This window comes from Cetorhinus maximus, chromosome 8 (assembly GCF_964194155.1).
Source record: "Cetorhinus maximus chromosome 8, sCetMax3.hap1.1, whole genome shotgun sequence".
Lineage (NCBI taxonomy): Eukaryota > Metazoa > Chordata > Chondrichthyes > Lamniformes > Cetorhinidae > Cetorhinus > Cetorhinus maximus.
The window spans coordinates 62,620,990-62,640,340 of NC_135886.1; the positions used below are offsets into that span (position 1 = coordinate 62,620,990).

Below are 19,351 nucleotides of genomic sequence, written 5' to 3' on the forward strand. Positions count from 1 at the left end.
GGGGTGTATTCCATCACATTCCTGACTTGTGCCTTGTAGATGGTGGACAGGATTTGGGGAGTGAGTTACTCATCGCAGGATTCCTAGCCTCTGAACTGCGCTGTAGCCACAGTATTTATATGGCTAGTCCAGCTCAGTTTCTGGTCAATGGTAACTCCCAAGATGTTGATAGTGGGGGATTCAGTGATGGTTATGCCATTGAATGTGAAGGGGCGATGGTTAGATTACCTCTTGTTAGAGATGGTCATTGCCTGGCACTTGTGTGGCACAAATATTACTTGCCACTTGTCAGCCCAAGCCTGGGTATTGTCCAGTTCTTGCTACATTTGGACATGGACTGAGTCGTTGCGAATGGTGCTGAATATTGTGCAATCATCAGCAAACATCCCCACTTCTGACCTTATGATGGAAGGAAGGTCATTGATGAAGCAGCTGAAGATTGTTGGGCCAAGGACACTACCCTGGAGGAACTGCTGCAGTGATGTCCTGGAATTGAGATGATTGACCTCCAACAACCACAACAATCTTTCCTTTGTGCTAGGTATGACTCCAACCAGCGGAGCATTTTCTCCCTGATTCCCACTGACTCCAATTTTGCTAGGGCTCCTTGATGCCACACTCGGTCAAATGCTGCCCTGATATCAAGGGCAGTCACTCTCACCTCAATATTTGGAGTTCAGCTCTTTTGTCCATGTTTGAACCAAGGCTGTAATGAGGTCAGAAGCTGAGTGACCCTGGCGGAACCCAAACTGAGCATCAGTGAGCAGGTTATTGCTAAGCAAGTGCCATTTGATAGTACTGTTAATGACCCCTTCCATTACTTTACAGATGGTAGACAGATGACTGATGGGGCCGTAATTGGCCGGGTTTGTCCTGCTTTTCATGTACAGGGCATACCTGGGCAATTTTCCACATAGCCAGGTAGATGCCAGTGTTGTAGCTGTACTGGAACAACATGGCTTTGGACGCAGCAGTTCTGGAACATAAGTCTTCAGTATTATTGCCGGAATGTTGTCAGGGTCTGTAGTCTTTGCAGTATCTAGTGCCTTCAGTCATTTCTTGATATCACGTGGAGTGAATTGAATTGGCTAAAGACTTGCATCTGTGATGCTGGGGACCTCCATAGGAGGCCAAGATGGATCACCCACTCAGCATTTCTGGCTGAAGATTGTTGCAAATGCTTCAGCCTTATGGTGTTGCCTGACACTACTAGCCTTCTCCCGAGTGTGTCCTGCACTGTGGGACCTTGACAATTCCCTGGTGTTGTCCTGTATCACAGCTCTTGGCCCTTCCTTGGTGATTTTTTGTTCCAGGACTTTGATCATTTTACTGGTAGTGTTTTGCAATCTAGGCACTTCTTCAGTGGTGCCTTGCACTTTTGGATCCTGGCCCTTCCCCTGACGGTGTCCAGCACCATCTTGATTTTCCCCCTCCACCTTGGGGGTATCCTGCACCGTGGGCACTGACCCTTCCCTTGGGCCTACACTGCAGGCTGTGGCCCTTTCACTGTAACATCCTGCGCCATCTATCTTGACCTGTCCCTGCTGATTTCCAGAATTTTTAGGCCCTTCCTCTTGGCCTTCATTGGTTTCTCAATAAAAAATGACTCAGTCTGTTCAGCCAAGGACTCCCTGCTAAGGCAATCAGGAATACACATTCTGAAACAGTAAATGCTGACGCTGGCCAGACACCAAACACAACCTTATTTAACTCCACATTCAAATTTCTTTCTTCCAATCTGTTTCTTTCTTCTTGGTAGATTGGTGAAAGTCAAGAGTTTCACAGAGGTGGTGCTGATAGCAGGCAGGCGATTAATGAATCTTGTTAATAACAGTGAGTGGGTGATCAACGGATCTTGTCAATGATTATGGGTGTTTGATAAATCTTTTTAATGACAGTGAGTGGGTGATCAATAAATCTTGTTAATGATACTGGGTGAATGTAATTAATAATAGTGATTAATCCATTTTCTTACTGAAAGTGGGTGATTAATTAATCTCATTAACGAAAGTGGAAAGATTATTGATGAACCTCGCTAATGATAGTGAGTGGATGATGTGATCTGTTCTGACCGTGGCCCATACCTGTTGATCAGTGTCTCTGCAGACTGTACAAACTGCTGAATCTCGCTCATCTCCTCCTCTATGAGAAACTCCATGGACTGCTGAGAGCTCAGGCGGGGCCGAGTCATCTGCCTCAGAGAATCTCCTTTACGTTTGTCTTCCCAGGACTTCAAAGTGCTTTCGAATGCCTGAGGAGGAGGATGACAATGTGTGAAGAATCCACAGGTAGAAGTTGAACCCTTTCAGGGTTTCCTCTGCACATTTCTCAGAATCCAAGAAACCATAGCACTGAAAATTCTAGTTGCTAGTCACTTAAGTGAAGCTACTCAATTTATTCCTACCTTCCTGCCCTTTCTTCATTTCCTTTTCAATTCTTCTTTTACAAATACTTATCCAATTCCTTTTTAAATGATGTTCTAGTCTTTGCTTCAATAGCTCCTTGCGGTAAAACATTTCACTTTCTAATAGCTCTCCATGTGAAAACATTTAGTCAAATTTCCTCCTTTATCCTTCTAACGATTACCCTCAAGCTATGGACAGGAAGATGGGGAGGCCATTCTGCCCTTCCAGCCTTTTCCACCATTCAGTTAGATCATGTCTCACCTGTATCACAAACTTCTTTACCAACTTTACTCCATATTCCTTGATTCATTTACCCAACAGAAATCCATCAATCTCAGCAACCCTGTTCCCTTCGCATGTTTTTAAATCCATTTTGTAATGGGACATCTGACACTCAACTAATACCAGAACCATAGCCTAATGATGGCCTCTACCAAGTCCAACCTCAATTTTCTGTTCAGTACTCCTGTGTGTAAAGCCCTGAATCCTATTTGCCTAGTTTTGTCCTTTTCTACTTGCATTCTCACTAGGGTTGCCAACCTTCCAGAACTTGACCTGGATCCTCCAAGAATTGAAGGTTAATCCTGTAATAGCTCCATTTCCTGACCATTCCTGTATTCATGTTTATACAAAAACCAGATTAAAGCAGGCTCTTTTACCCCATCTCCATATTGTCCACATGTGTGATTTTGTCAGTAAACATATTACAGTCTGGCAACAAGAGTGGGATTGTGGATTCCTTTACTGAAAGATGTTGGGAATTGAGCGAGTTTCCAGCTAACCAACTAAGGGAATTGAGAGTGTCTTAGCTTGAGAAAAAGGCTTAAAATCTTGCCTAAGAAAACATTTGGTTGTACAAGTGGATGGGCTGACTTTCTAAGATGGTAGCGCCTATGGGTGTTATCAGGCGGCTGGGGGAGTACACGACAGAGTCTTTCGGTGCCTTCATGCAGTGGCTAGAGATATTTTTCACCACTAATAACCTCAAACATCCTGACAATCTAGCTACCAACCAGGCAATGTGGGAAAGGAAAAGGATGATATTTTTGACTGAAGCTGGCCCAGAAGTGTATTTTTTTCCTTTATTCTTTCATGGGATGCAGGCGATACTGGCAAGGCCAGCATTTGCTACCCATCCCTAATTGCCCTCAAACTGAATGGCATGCTGGACCATTTCAGAGGGCAGTTAAGAACCAACAACATTACTGGGGATTTAGAATTGCATGTTAGCTAGACTAGGTAAGAATGGCAGATTTCCTTCCCTAAGGGACATTAGTGAACCAAATGGGTTTTTATGACAATCAATGATAGTTTCATGGTTACCATGGTTACTAACTTAATTTTCCAGATTTTTTTTTATTGAATTCAAAGTCCACCAGTTGCCTTGACGGGATTTGAACCCATGTCTCTCAGTACATTAGCTCGAGCCGCTGGATTACTAGTCCAGTGAAATTACCACTATGCCACCATCACCCAAAATTCTTGAGAGACTCAAAGCCAAAAGACACACCGCTGACAGACATTTCGATTAAGCCTTGAACAGCACTACAATTCCATGCTCTTGGAAATTGCAAGTTATCCTTTTTCGAAAAAGGAATTAGCTGCCCAGTGAGAACATTGGGGAGTTTTTGTGACCTTGAAAGAACTGTCAATTCATTGCCATTTTGGAGACCATTCAAGAAAGTGTTGTGTAACAGATTTGTTTGCAGCTTAAAAAAGTGAATGCATTGGCAGTAAGATTTCCAAAGTTGACTGTTGACCTAGCTCATCAAACAGAATTATCCATGGACAAGGCAGAATGTGACACAAGACAAGTTAGAGTTAACAACTGTCAGCCATTCGCTGAGGTAAATAAGCTGCAAATGATTAAGCAGAGGGACCCAACGATGGGAATTGATAGCAGAAATGGCACAACAAAGTCCTGTTACCAGTGCTTAGAATTAGGGCACAGAATTGTCCATTTGCAAAGGCAGCATGCTGCAAGAAGCAAGGTCATCTTGCTAAGGCATGTCACAGGAGGTAATGGAGAGAAGGTAGAGCAAGAACTGAAAAGGCTTGAGACTGAGAGTATTATCTCTAAGGTAAAACAGAGTAATTACTCTACTCCCATAGTCGTAGTACCAAAGTCAGATGGTTGTGTAAGAATCTGCAGGAATTATAAAGTAACCGTAAATCATTCGAAGCTTTGCCAAACATGGGGGATCTGTTCACAATATTGTCAGGGGGCCAGATTCTTTCAAAATTAACCTGACAACTGCCTATCTGCAACTTGAGTTAGATGATGAGTCATGTTTGACTATTGTAACACACATGGGTCTGTTTCAGCTTCATAGGCTGCCATTTGGTGCTTCTTCAGACACCTGAATTTTCCAAGAGGTGAGGAACCAAGTTTTGCAAGGAACTCAGGGAGTAGGGTGCTATATAGATGGCATACATATCTCAGCTGCAAACAGGCAGACCAATGACGACAGAATGAAAAAGGTGCTCCAAAATTTGGAAAAGCATGGAGTTCAGGTAAGGGCATGGAATGTTTCAAAACTCTTTAGAGTATTTAGGTCACAGGTTAGACAAAGATGGGTTATATCCTACCAAGAGTAAGATTCAAGCAATAAGAAATGCACCACACTCAGAATATCTCAGAGCTCGGATACTTTGGGCTTAATGAATTACTACGGTAAATTCATACCAAATTTGGCAACCTTATTGCATCCAATGAATGAACTCGAGGAAGGGTGTTCGGTAGAATTGAATGAAAAAGTGTGGCAAGGCATTCAATTTGTGTAAAAGTCAACTTGCAGTGGGTACAAGTACCTTTGCAACAATGGGTTGACCAGCTAGTGTGTGGCAGAGGCTACACGTAGATTTTACAGGATTAGAAGGGCAACAGCTATTCATTGTGATAGATAGCCAAAGTGGGTTGAATTGAACAGCAACTAGCAAAAAAACTCTTGATATTTTGCGTAGTTTGTTTGCTGCTTATGGGTTCCCAGAGGAAATTGTGTCCAACAACGGACCTGACAAGAATGAACAGTGTAAAATACATTAGAGTTCCACCATATCATCCTGCTTCTCATGGACCGTACAGTACAAATTGTTAAATGTGCTCTTGCAAAGCAATTGTTGGGTGTAAATCTGAAAAAAAATCAATTATCATTGAATCACAAGCTGGGGAATGTCTTATTTATTTCTTGTAATACACCTCATACTACTACCAGCAGAACATCATTGTTTCTTAAAGACAGCCTAGAATAAGGTTCTCATTGCTGACGCCACACTTAGCACAGTTAGGGGAAGAAAAAACAATCCAGCCAGAAAGAGAGTCAGGATAGGGGTAGAGTGAGAGAAAGAAGTCTGAAGTTGAACCAGAAGATTAAGGAAAGACCAGCATCACAAGTGGCTCAAGTGGCTACCAGGAAGTGTTGTGAAAATACGTGGACCTCAAACAGCAAGATATTTGGTCGTGGAAAGGTTAGGTTTGCACATATAGATCATGTTTTACCTTCAGAGGATCATGAGAAAGAAGGAAGTGGGAAGAATCAGATGAGTCTGATGAATCGGATAGTTTGGATACGAGTAGAGTGTTGGAAAAGGACATATCCCATTAGGAACAAGAAGCCAGTAGATTTGATTTTATTTGTAAATAATGGAAAACAAAGAAATATATTAAGATTGCTTGGAAATTAAAAATATTGTTGACGTTGCATGGGTGTTTAAAAAAAATACCGCGATAAATGAGTTACACAATGAAAATATTGGACTGTAAGGAGGGAAGAGTGTAATAGTGCATCTTGTGACCACTAGTGTATTCATGTGTGCAGAAAAACCAGATTAAACTAAGCTCTTTTACACAACCTTGTATGAGTGACCATGAAAAAACATTAAAGATATTGAAAATCTCTCAGGCACCCCTGAGAAAAATTTTGGAGAAACGTTATGAAGGTATTCCAGAAACTGTTGCTTTTTCGTTTCCTTTGGACACTTTTGTTTATTAGATATAAATGGATTTCAGATGGAAGTACTATATTGTTATATTGGCCTGGATCTTCCACGAAGCCACAATCACCATGGGATTGCCACCCCAACCGTGCTTTTCTGCACCTGACACTGCTCCGCATTTCTGGCAGGATCTTCCGAACCGTGCTTCTCCAAAAACGTGGAGCACAGCGTCCATCAGAGAACATTCTGTGGTAGCGCAGCACTGTGGTGTAGTATGGGATAGGGGTGGGGAGAGTGGGCGTGCTCCCTTTTTACACAACTTTAATTTTAATTGTCCGGTGTGAATGTTAGTGAATGGGTGAATGGATGAATGTTTGTGAATGGACAGGGTGGTAGGTAGTTAGCTGGGTGAGTATGTGGGTAAGTGGGTAGGGTGGGTGAGGTAAATGGGTAGGCTAGGAGAGGTAAGTGGGTAGGTTGGCAAATTGGTGAGGTGGTAGGTGGGTGAGATGGTAAATGGGTGGGGTAGTAGGTGGGTGGGCATGATAGGTGGGTGGGGCGGTAGGTGACTGAGGTGGGTGAGGTTGGTAGTTGGGTGATGTGGGTGAGATGGTTAGGTGGTTAGGAGTAAGGGGTAGGTGGGTCAGGGTGTAGTCAGGTCAGGTTGGGAGAGGCAGTAAGTTTGGGGGCTAATTAGGATGGGTCTGGTGTTCAAGGGTGGTCGGGAGTGGCAGTCAGGTCAGATCGACTCAAGACAGTTAGTTGAGTCAGGTCGGAGGTGTAGTCAGGCTGTCAGTGGGGTTGGGGGTAATCAGGGGGTTGAGGAGGGAGTTGAGGGGTCAGAGTGACTGACTGTCAGTTGTGAGGTTACTCAGGAGTTAGACTAGTTTTTCCTGTCTAATATTTCCTGGTAACTATCCAGGTAAGTAAAACGGAACTGTCCGATGTCTATGACTTTAACACTGGAGTCAGAGGGCAGAATTTTGCCGTCGGCGAGCAGGGGCGGGGCCCGCTCACCTACATGTAAAATTACACGTGATGATGTCAGGGGGAACCCCCAATGTCATCCCGCCCCATTTAAATTTTCAGGAAGACGGGGGCACAGCCAAATCAGCTGTGCGCCCGCCGACCTGTCAATGACTAATTAAGGCCATTGACAGGTTCATTTAAACAATTAAAGGACCTGCCCGTCCAACCTTAAGGCTGGCGGGCAGGCCAGGAGCCCTGGCGGGGAATAGAAAAAACACGAAACCTCATCCAGCGGCGGGATGAGGTTTCATGTCGGGATTTAAAAAGTTTAATAAAGTTTTAGTGTAATTTATGAACATGTCCCCATCTCATGTGTCATTGTCACATGAGGGGGTTATGTTAAGGATTATTTTTTTTCTAGTTGTAACATTTTTAAAACTGTCAGCAATCTCCCTGAGGCAGCATTTAGCCTCAGGGAGATGTGTGCTCTTTCGTGAGCACGTGCAAAAGAGCACACACTCACTTTTGGGGAATCCACCCCCCCGCCCGCACAGGTAGCGCATAGCACTTCCCGCCGGATGTCACGCTGGGTGGGCCTTAATTGGCCCGCCCACATAAAATGGCGGCGGGGCCCGCTTTTCCGGCAGGCATCGGCTCACCGCCCACCGGAGATTGGGTCAGGCCCGCCCGCCCGGCAGGCAGAAAATTCTGCCCAGAGACATTTGTGGGTGTTCCTGAGGAGCAGGGGAATTGCACATTGAAAGTACAAACTGTGGGGCCCCAATGTGCATCTTGGGTCATACAGCCAGCCTCTGACAATCTGGGCAATTATTTCAAAATGATTTAGGAGCTATATTTTCATGTGCAGGTATACATGTAGATCTAGAGTGCCACATCAATCACTACTACATTACAGTCAGTGCAGCAGAGCCTCACATGGAGTGATCTGGATATAAGGCCCAGTATTTGTGTCTAAAAGTGTGATTATCTTGAATTTCTAGGAACCAGAAGACATAACGGGGGTAAAGGTCATTTCTACTTACAGTGAAGAATCACCCACTCAAGTAGTAAATCTTTTGTTCAGTTCCCTTTGGCTTGGGAAGGCAGGGCACCATGAGAATGAATAAGAATATAAGAAATCGGAGTGGGAGTAGGCCAGTTGACCCTTTAATGAATTCTACAAGACCATGACTGATTTCTTAGCTCCACTCCATCTTCCTGCCTATGCCTATTTCCTTCGATTCCCTTAGGGATATGTGGATAGGATGGATGCATCAGGTGGCAGAAGGGTAGGGGTGGGGTGGTTGTAGGTCACGTGATGAAATAACCTGGAATACATCCAACCAAAGTTGGTAATATTAATTTCCACCTTAAAGAACAGTGTATCTCCAACCTAAGAGCTCACTGTCCATTCACTCCATTAAGAACCTTACTGGTTAAGTAGACTTTCTTTGATTGTTCTTTCTCTACATTGATCTGCAACTACATCCAATTATAACTCAAGGTTACACAAAGACGAGGTATAAAATAGCATTCATTAATGACCTCTGAACTCATTTCTAACCAATGGTAATCTAGGATAGTGGCTTGACTCTACTCAAGGCTTTTCCCACCTCACTGTCATACTTTGGCAGAAATCCCATTCATTTACACACCCGGAAAGATCCCAGTCACCAGCAACATTCTCCAGTTTATCAGAAGGCTGGTCACATGGGTAAAAACAGGAGGAAAGGCATTGTTGAACACTTACCCTGTCCCTTGTCAACATTTGGGCCCTGTTCTTATGCTGGATCTTGATAATTCCTGGAGGTTGGATCCAGGCTTCACCATCCACCTGAACTGGGACACCCTCATCTCCACTGATGGTGATCTTAACCGTGCGACACTGCAACAACACAGCAGGAAACGCTAAACAAACCTTCATCTTCATAACTGAAAGCAAAACATACATGAGCTCATACCTGGCTCATTAGTACAGCTATTTAGTTAGTCACTCCCCACTATCCCCTCCGCCTGCTCTTTCCTTATAGCGAAGAAAATTATTCCTTTTCTGAAGCATTACCAAATTCTCTTTTGAAAGTTACTATTAAACCTGTTTCCACTGTCCTTTCAGATAGCAAATTCCAGATCATGGCAACTCTGTAAAAATAATTCCCCTCATCACACCCTTGGTTCTTTTGCCAATTGTATTGAATTTGAGTCCTCTGGTTACCGACCCTCCTGCCACTGGAAACAGTTTCTTTCTATTTACTCATTATATTTCATAATTTTGAGGTAAATACAGAAAATAGGAACAACAAACATGGGAATTAGGAGGACTAGGCCATTCAGCCCCTTGAGCCTGCTTGCTATTCAATAAGATCATGGCTGGTCAGAATGTACCCTTAATGCTACTACCCTATGTACCCTCTATACCCTTTGATTCCCTTGGTCAAGAATCTATCTACCTCTGCCTTAAAAATATTCAATGCCCCTGCCTCTACCGCTCCCTGGGGAAGAGAGTTCCCAAGATTCACGGCCCTGTGAGAGAAAAAAAAAATTCTCCTCATCTCCGTCTTAAATGGTCTTATTTTTAAACTGCGTCCCCTAGTTTTAGTCTCTCCCACAAAGGGAAACATCCTTTCAGCATCCACCCTGTCAAACTTATATGTTTCCATAAGATCAAAATGAATAACCATGGATATAGTCTTCCTAGATTAGATTGCCCATTGACATTAAGCAGGTTAAAAGAGATTGAATAACACAAATTAGAAAATTCAGTCCCCTGTAACACACAACATTCTGTTGTATGAACATCATCCTGGGAAATTCATCTAGTCTGTTACTTCCAAGCGTTTCAAAATTCTCCAAACTCAACATGCAAAAGAATGAATTATATTCCCAGGCAATCAAAGAAAGAAAGGTGAATCTACAATGGGTTCAACATCAAATTGTGAGTATACAATAACCACCACCTATGCACACAGTTCATTTCTTGGTGCATGAGGAAGATGTGATTCATCTAATAATTCAAATGAAACAATTTAAGCAGCTCCAGCAGCTTGGGGAAAGCTCAAACAAACTTCCAATCAATGGGAGTAGGATATAATGAAAGTGGATTGGCAAAATAAATGCATTACAAAAGCATTTCGAACAAAGCTCCACAGAATCTACACTCATATCTACATTCTCCAACTGCTACACACTCAAGGTCCTTACAGCGCAGGACTCAAGTGTACTATACTGCCTAGCATAGTATACCCCACATTGCATCTGTTCTTCCAGAATCACCTCTGCTTTCACATAACAATGTCTGATAGGTGTCAGTCTTGGTTCAGCTGGTAGCACTCTCAACTCTCAGTCAGAAGGTTGTGTGTTCAAGGCCTGCTCAAAGACTTGATTACAAAACTCAAGGCTGACACTCCAGTGCTGTACTGATGGAGTGATGCATTGTCGGAACTGCCATCTCTTGGGTAAGATGTTAAACTGAGCTCCTGTCTGCCTTTCAGGTGGACATAAATTATCTCCTGACACTAGTCAAAGCATAGCAGGAGAGTTATCCTCACTGCCCTTACCAATATTTATCACTCAATCAACATCACAAAAAACAATGATCTGGTAATTATCATATCGTTGTTTGTGGGAGCAACACTTCAAAAGTACTAAATTGGTTGTAAAGCACTTTGGAATGCCTGTAGCAGTGAATGGCACTACATAAGTATAAATTTTATGTTTTTCTGTTCCCCCAGTCGCACCTATGCTATCCCATAATTCTGTGCATTCCCCCCCAGACTCACCAGTGCTATTCCCCCCAGACTCGCCTGTGCTATTCCCCCCAGACTCGCCTGTGCTATTCCCCCCAGACTCGCCTGTGCTATTCCCCCCAGACTCGCCTGTGCTATTCCCCCCAGACTCGCCTGTGCTATTCCCCCCAGACTCGCCTGTGCTATTCCCCCCAGACTCGCCTGTGCTATTCCCCCCAGACTCGCCTGTGCTATTCCCCCCAGACTCGCCTGTGCTATTCCCCCCCAGACTCGCCTGTGCTATTCCCCCCCCAGACTCGCCTGTGCTATTCCCCCCAGACTCGCCTGTGCTATTCCCCCCAGACTCGCCTGTGCTATTCCCCCCAGACTCGCCTGTGCTATTCCCCCCAGACTCGCCTGTGCTATTCCCCCCAGACTCACCTGTGCTATTCCCCCCAGACTCGCCTGTGCTATTCCCCCCAGACTCGCCTGTGCTATTCCCCCTAGACTCGCCTGTGCTATTCCCCCCAGACTCGCCTGTGCTATTCCCCCCAGACTCGCCTGTGCTATCCCCCCCAGACTCGCCTGTGCTATCCCCCCCAGACTCGCCTGTGCTATCCCCCCCAGACTCGCCTGTGCTATCCCCCCCAGACTCACCTGTGCTATCCCCCCCAGACTCACCTGTGCTATCCCCCCCAAGACTCACCTGTGCTATCCCCCCCAGACTCGCCTGTGCTATCCCCCCCAGACTCGCCTGTGCTATTCCCCCCAGACTCACCTGTGCTATCCCCCCCAGACTCACCTGTGCTATCCCCCCAGACTCACCTGTGCTATCCCCCCCAGACTCACCTGTGCTATCCCCCCCAGACTCACCTGTGCTATCCCCCCCAGACTCACCTGTGCTATCCCCCCCCAGACTCACCTGTGCTATCCCCCCCCAGACTCACCTGTGCTATTCTCCCCCAGTCTCACCTGTGCTATCCCCCCCAGACTCACCTGTGCTATCCCCCCCAAACTCACCTGTGCTATCCCCCCCAGACTCACCGGTGCTATCCCCCCCCAGACTCACCTGTGCTATCCGGTGATACTGTAGGTTAATGACCCTGGAAACAGCCATTTGGATACTCCCAAACACTGCCACCACCTCCAGCTTCTTGTCATCGAAGGACGGTGCTCCATAATTCTAGAACAACAATTAACGGTTACTGGCATGCCTGTTTGGGCTCAACAACCAATGCCTGGAACAACTGTAGCACATTCATTACATGATGCTCATTTCATGTCCATTTGAACCATTGTGTTCTTTGATCCCCCAGCTCACTGTCAGCAATGCCTCACCCGGTGCCAATGAGGCAACGAGCCAATCGCATTCGCGATCCCAGGATTTTTAACTGATGTTTTTGGGCTGCAATATTCTGTGAAAACTGCAATCCTTAACCATGGTATTAGGCTGTCAGAGAGAGATCACACAACATTTAAGGCACTGCACGTCGGAGATACATTTGAAAAAATACATTTCATTGGTGCTGCACTTATTAAAATATCTTTGCATTGTTCAATGTTACGAGCAGTCCTGTTTGATGCAGGCATTACTGGCAGTGACGTCACAGGCACTGCGACTGCATGTGTGGTGTCTGTGTTCCCTGCAGTCACAGCAAACACAGCAAATGTGAAAACTCCCTTGCTAATTAGTTCTAATATCTATGTGCAATAGACAGTAATGCCCTTGTGCTGGTATACACAATGCACAGTGATGAAGGTTAATGTTTGTGTATAGTATCCACTAGTGTTCATATGGAGTGTACTCTAATACCATTGTATGTGATACATCAATGACCACACAGTGTACAGAGATACTCACATCATTTTCCTTTGTTCCACCCCAGAAATTGATCCCACCAGCGTAACTGGGGATGTTGAGCACTGCGAGTCCCTGGAGACTGGGGAGTGAGATGGACACTCCGTCACACTGTAACACAAAAAGAGAGAGACATCTGTAGGAATGCCTAGCTGCAGCCCATTCGTTACACAGGACAGGATTTTCAGCTAGGTGTGCGGGCGCGCGCCCAACACACTCCCATCGAACACTCCCAGGGCAGGTAGAGCATGGGGTTGGATACAGCGAAAACCCCCTTCTACACTGTACAGCATGGAGTTAGATAAAGAGTAAAGCTCCCTTTACGCTGTCCCCATCAAACACTCCCAGAGCAATTACAGTGCAGGGTTAGATACAGAGTGAAGCTCTGAAAAGATTTTGAAATATTGAGATAATTTTTATTTTACACACAGATGAACTGTGAACTCTATTTTTATTGTTTTTCTATCTGAGCAAGCTAGTGTTAGTTAAATGCCAGCTTTACATAGGGGCCTTCCAGCCAGCACATGTATTGAGCTACACTGGATCCCAGTCTCTGAGATCAGAGAACTCTGAACAATTGTATCACCCAGCTCTCTGTTTATATTACATCAAACACTGGCAAACGGACGTTATACCTCCAAATGGACTCGCTGCTCTAAGTTCTTGTATGTTCTCTGCAGGAGTTCTTTGGTGCCGAGGACTCCATACCACATCATGTTCTTAGTTCGGCTTCTGAACAAAACAAAAACACAATTCAACATCAGAATGTCAGTGAACTCCATTTCTAATATTTACTGTTACAGAATTTCATACAGCACCAGTGGCTAATATAGAGCTGGACCAGTCTGTGTTACTCCTTGTACACAGGGCACTGAGCCTGGGTCAGACCTGGACCAGTCTGTGTTACTCCTTGTACACAGGTCACTGAGCCTGGGTCAGACCTGGACCAGTGTGTGTTAGATCATATATACAGGGCATCGAGTCTGGCACAGACTTTGCTCAGTCAGTGCTGTTCCACGTACACAAGGCACAGAGCACAGGAAAGGAAATTGAAATCACATGCCTGCATTTTTTAGGGTGCTCGTCCCTCTTGTTGTTGAACTCCAGCGATATTTTGGCATCTAGCCCAATGCCAAAATAATTGTTCATGACACACTTCTCAGAGAAAGACCTAGAAGAATTGGCACAGAGTAGTTAGAATCATAAAATTATAGAATGCTATAGTACAGGAGGAGGCCATTCAGCCCGTCATAACTGAGCTGGTACATTAAAAGAGCTGTCTGATTTAGTCCCACATCCTTGTTTTTACCCTATAACTCTGCAAATTAGTTCTCTTGAAGTACATGGCCAAGGTCTCTTCATGTTCCTATGGAATCTGTTTCTACCACTATTTCAGTGAGTGCATTCCAGATCTTAACCTACTTTGTGAATAATATGATCTCCATTTCCACCATTTCTTTTGCCACTTGTGTTAAATCGATGACCTCTAGATACTGCTCCACTTTCCCGAAGAAACACAATCTCCTTATTTGTTTTATTAAAACCACACACAATGTTAAAGATCTTTATTCATTCTATCCCTTATACATTCAGGCTGCTCTAAGGAGAAGAACAATCTGAACTTTTCCCATTTCCCTACATAACCGGAGTCCCTAATCGACGGTATCATTGTGGTAACACTCCACTGTATCCTCTTCAGAGCTTTGATATCTTTTCTAAAGTGTGGAGCTCAGTATTGTACACAATGTTCCAGCAGAGACCTAACCGGAGATTTGGAAAGGTTTAGCCTGATTTCCTTGTGTTTGTATTCAATGCTCCATTTAAAAAGCTTAAGTTTCCCATAAGCTTTCCAAACAGCCTGATCAACTTGCCCTGCCCGTCAAATATTTGTGAATATGAATACTCAAGTCCCTCTGCTTGTGCATCCCGTCAAAATAGTACCACTTAGATTACATTGCCTTCTACATTGTTCTGGCCCTTCTTGTATGTTTTCACTTTGGATTTCCCTTTTTCCCTTTCCATACTTTCATCCTAATTATATCATTGAGTTGAAGTATATTGTCTAAGAAACTTCTTCTGTATATATTTTAAGAATTCTTCACTCTCCTTGTCTTGACTTTTTTCCTCCAGTCTATCTTGTGTAATTAATGTTGCCCATTATTACTGCTCTAATAAGTTAACTTGCTCTGAAATTTGCGTACAGATTTCTCCTCTATCTTCTTCTCACAATTTGGGGTATATAGTAAACACCCAACAATGTAGCAGCTCCTATTATGTCCCTTAACTCAAACCAGATCGATGCAGCTTCTGAACTCTCCAGTATCTTGTCCTTGTTGCAGAACTGTAATATTATTTTTGATCAGTCTTGCTACCCCCCTGTTTTATTCCTCCATTCACCTTCCTGAATATATTATAACCAGGAATGTTTCGCTCCCATTCCAACACTACACTAGTCAATCTTGCTTTATTCCTCCAGCCTGCTTTTTCTACACAATCTCTTTGGTTTCTATGCACTTCGTCTCTCCTGTCCACTGCTATATCCTAGACCCCACTCCTGTGACAAATTAGATTAAACTCTTACCAACAGCATCAGTTCACCTCCGCAAGGCAGACATTGGTTTTCTACATTCTACAAATGGGAGATGTGACTTTTTTTTTCATTTTAATCCATCTGGTTATTTTCAACTCTACACAACTAATAAGGACATTGAGTACTCCCAGAACAGGTACATGAGATTACACTGCAGACTATATGCCAGCACAGGGTGAGGGGTAGGGAAACCTTTGTGTTCTAAGTGTTAAAAATGATTCTACTGAGCTAAACTTACAGGACAGCAGGGCTGGCAGCTTTACATTTATAGGTGTGAACCAGTATGCTGCAGAGAATGAAGGATAGTTTGCATTTCCAGTGTCTCTTCACAATTACTTGCTGCTGTGACAACACTATTCATTTGGATTCTGTAGGGGTCAATGCCAAATGCAACAACTTGTATTTATATCACCCCTTTATTGTAATAAAATGTCGAAGGGATTTCACAAGAAAGATTGTAAGGAGAGATTAGGACAGATGGTCAAAAGCTTAAAAGAAAGACTTGGATTTATATAGCACTTTTAATGGTTACCAGCCCTCTCAAAGAGCTCTACAGCCAATGAAATACTTTTCTGAAGTGTAGTCTCTGTTGCAATATGAGAAACATGGCAGCCAATTTGTGCACAGCAGGTTCCCATAAACAGTAATGTGATAATGACCAGAAAATCGATCTTTGTGATGCTGATTGGGGAATGAATGCTGGCCAGGAGACTGCGGAGGTCTCCCCTGCCCTAGAGTATTGCTGAATAAAGATACATGCTATCAAAGCTTTTTGTCTTGCACTCATCAGGACAGCTTGCAAGACAAAAAACAGTAACGGTGGAACAGCGATTTATACGGCATGCAAAGAGAGTGCTGATTGGTTGGCAAATGGACACTGATTAGTGGAGGTGTTGCCATGGAGAATGCAGCATGGAACAGTTAACTGCCCAGCTTTGTTCAAATTCAAAACTGCAGGTTGATTCTGATTGGTCAAGGCATTGTCCAGTTTGATCAGATATTCTGGATGGAGGTTTATCTATGTTATTTGTAATATTCAGTACCTAACAGATGCCATGACTGTGCGAGTGCTTGCTGGGGCAGTGTGTAGCATGCTGTACAGAACATATCTTGTGAATCTGAAAACAAATTAGAAAATCCTGGATACTGTTAGCAGATCAGTGTTTGTGAAGGGAAAACACAGTTTGTGACATCTTTCAGGTGCACCATTAATCAGAGCACTGTATCCGTTAGCTGGGGCCTGATGTGACAGTGGAGAGGGAGCTTTACTCTGTATCTAACCCCGTGCTATACCCGTCCTGGGAGTGTTTGATGGGGGCAGTGTAAAGGGAGCTTTACTCTGTATCTAACCCCGTGCTATACCTGTCCTGGGAGTGTTTGATGAGGACAGTGTAGAGGGAGCTTTACTCTGTATCTAACCCCGTGCTGTACCTGTCCTGGGAGTGTTTGTTGGGGACAGTGTAGAGGGAGCTTTACTCTGTATCTAACCCCATGCTGTACCTGTCCTGGGAGTGTTTGATGGTGACAGTGTAAAGGGAGCTTTACTCTGCATCTAACCCTGTGCTGTACTTGCCCTGGGAGTTGGAATCTAGATATTGGTGGTGATAAATGCACAAAAGAATTCACCTTTCCCAGACTTCTGCAATGGAGTCATATCTATTGTTGCATATTTTATTTGTTTGATTTTTCTCAGAGCAATACAGAGACAACATTAGTTTCCAAATGTGTAGCAGCTTTATTTACAGGCTTTTAAAAATATCTCTGCAAAATGGTTGCACTCATGCTTACAGCTCAGCTTCTGGATCTGTCTGTTTACTCGAAGTCAACGCCCAGGCTTAACCAGTCAAGCAAAGAGCATACCAGACTCTCATAATCAAACACAGAACAATTAAACCATGGAACGCTACATCTGGCAACTTGAGCTAAAGCAATATTTCCATCCACATCCCAAATGTTATGGTGAACAAATAAATTAATAGGACACACACTGAGACTCTCCTACTTGTGCGAATTCTGGATTCTAAGTTTCAATCAGTGCAGGATGTATTGGGTAAAATTGAGAGGATATTTGGATGATATTCACTTACAATGAACTGGGCTCCTCGGTGAAACTGAGAGCACTGGATCCATCAGATTGATCAAGGAATATGGTGGATGCCATGGAAGTCAATGTGCCTCTTCTTACCCCTCCTAGTGCATCAATAAAAGATCAGGTTAGAACTCTGCGCGGTCACAGCGAGCGTCACGCTCCGCGCGGTCACAGCGAGCGTCACGCTCCGCGCGGTCACAGCGAGCGTCACGCTCCGCGCGGTCACAGCGAGCGTCACGCTCCGCGCGGTCACAGCGAGCGTCACGCTCCGCGCGGTCACAGCGAGCGTCACGCTCCGCGCGGTCACAGCGAGCGTCACGCTCCGCGCGGTCACAGCGAGCGTCACGCTCCGCGCGGTCACAGCGAGCGTCACGCTCCGCGCGGTCACAGCGAGCGTCACGCTCCGCGCGGTCACAGCGAGCGTCACGCTCCGCGCGGTCACAGCGAGCGTCACGCTCCGCGCGGAAACAGCGAGCGTCACTCTCAGTAGCCATGACAGGTATCGTCTCCTTTACAATTGATTCATTGAGACCTGCCCAGTGTGTTTAGGTGGTGGGAATGTGCTTTGGGAATGTGTAACATGGTTGGACATCGTGATTGGTCACTGGAACTGGCTCAGTGAAAATATAATACGTGGGTTCATTTAAAAAAACCTCTTATTTTGTGATCAATAGCATAGACAACCGCCGCTCTGCTTTATGTCAATTAAATCTGTGTGTAAAAGGTGCCCTACAGTATGTCTGTGTACTCCAGCAGCAGGGACATTGTAACAGGTGGCGACTCCGGCACTCAGTCCAACATTGCAGCAAGTTCCTGATGACATGCAGGCAGGAGGACAGAGGTTCCTGCTCAGCACACAGCACAGGTCTGTCTATAGGGACAAATGAAAATCAGATGTGCAGGCTCCAGCAGGCCACACTACCCAAACAGCCTGGCAGCAGAGCAGGCTCTGCAGAGTGAGGATGCTCCACCACCAGGTACAGAACCTGGTGACATATACAGGAAAGGATTCTGACCTCTTGAGCATCAGATGTTGTGTAAGATGCACAGTGAAACCTTATTGAAACAATACTCCTTCCCACAGTGGGGAAGGAGTCAGGACAACGTTGACACATTAACCCATGTCAGACTAATTCACTGGCTCTCATCCTCATGTTTGTTTCCAGCTTTCAAGGCAGTGTCTGGCTCACCTGTCTCGGCGTCCTTCTGTCTCAGCTCCTCTGAACTCTCTCCCTCGAGTGAAATAGCGAGAAAGTTAAAGTTTGAGGAAGAGCTGCGAATCACCTGACTCTGTCGGTTTTGTTCATCAACCACTGTGAGAGAAGATAACAGTTTGATGGTGAAGTTCTGAGGGATGAATACAATGCCAGCTTTGGCTCATTTCCAAGTTTCTCTCCTCACTGGTGATGGGTTCAAGCCCCACTCCAGAGATTTGAGCTCATAATCCAGGCTGACATTCACTGTGCAGCACTGAGGGAGTGCTGCAATGTTGTCTTTTGAATGTGATGTTAAACCAAGGTCCCATCTGCCCTCCCAGGTGGACTACTTAAGATGAGAGGGGGACTTCACCCCGGTGTCCATAATATTTATCCCTGACCCAACATTACAAAAACAGATTGTCTGGGCACTATTGCACTACTGCTTGTGAGATCTTGCTATGCATGGATTGGCTGCAACATTTCCAACGCTAAAACAATATCCACATTTCAGAAGTACGTTATCATTGTAAAGAGTTTTGAGATAGCTTGAGGTTATGAAAGGGGTTGTACAAGCGTGTGTTTG

At 44.7% G+C, this 19,351-nt stretch overlaps 1 protein-coding gene across 1 annotated transcript in view; it reads right to left on the reverse strand.

Moving 5' to 3' along the window:
- Positions 1–19,351, reverse strand: part of LOC144683674 (diacylglycerol kinase eta-like) — a 207,596-nt gene that overhangs the window by 26,916 nt on the left and 161,329 nt on the right. Inside the window, exons 16-23 of the mRNA XM_078546935.1 lie at positions 18,760–18,882; positions 17,568–17,670; positions 13,954–14,061; positions 13,526–13,622; positions 12,894–13,001; positions 12,102–12,215; positions 9,061–9,195; positions 2,085–2,251 (exon numbers count right to left, since the gene is read on the reverse strand). Of these exons, the coding sequence (XP_078403061.1) occupies positions 2,085–2,251; positions 9,061–9,195; positions 12,102–12,215; positions 12,894–13,001; positions 13,526–13,622; positions 13,954–14,061; positions 17,568–17,670; positions 18,760–18,882 (955 nt within the window). The remainder of the gene's footprint in view (positions 1–2,084; positions 2,252–9,060; positions 9,196–12,101; positions 12,216–12,893; positions 13,002–13,525; positions 13,623–13,953; positions 14,062–17,567; positions 17,671–18,759; positions 18,883–19,351) is intronic.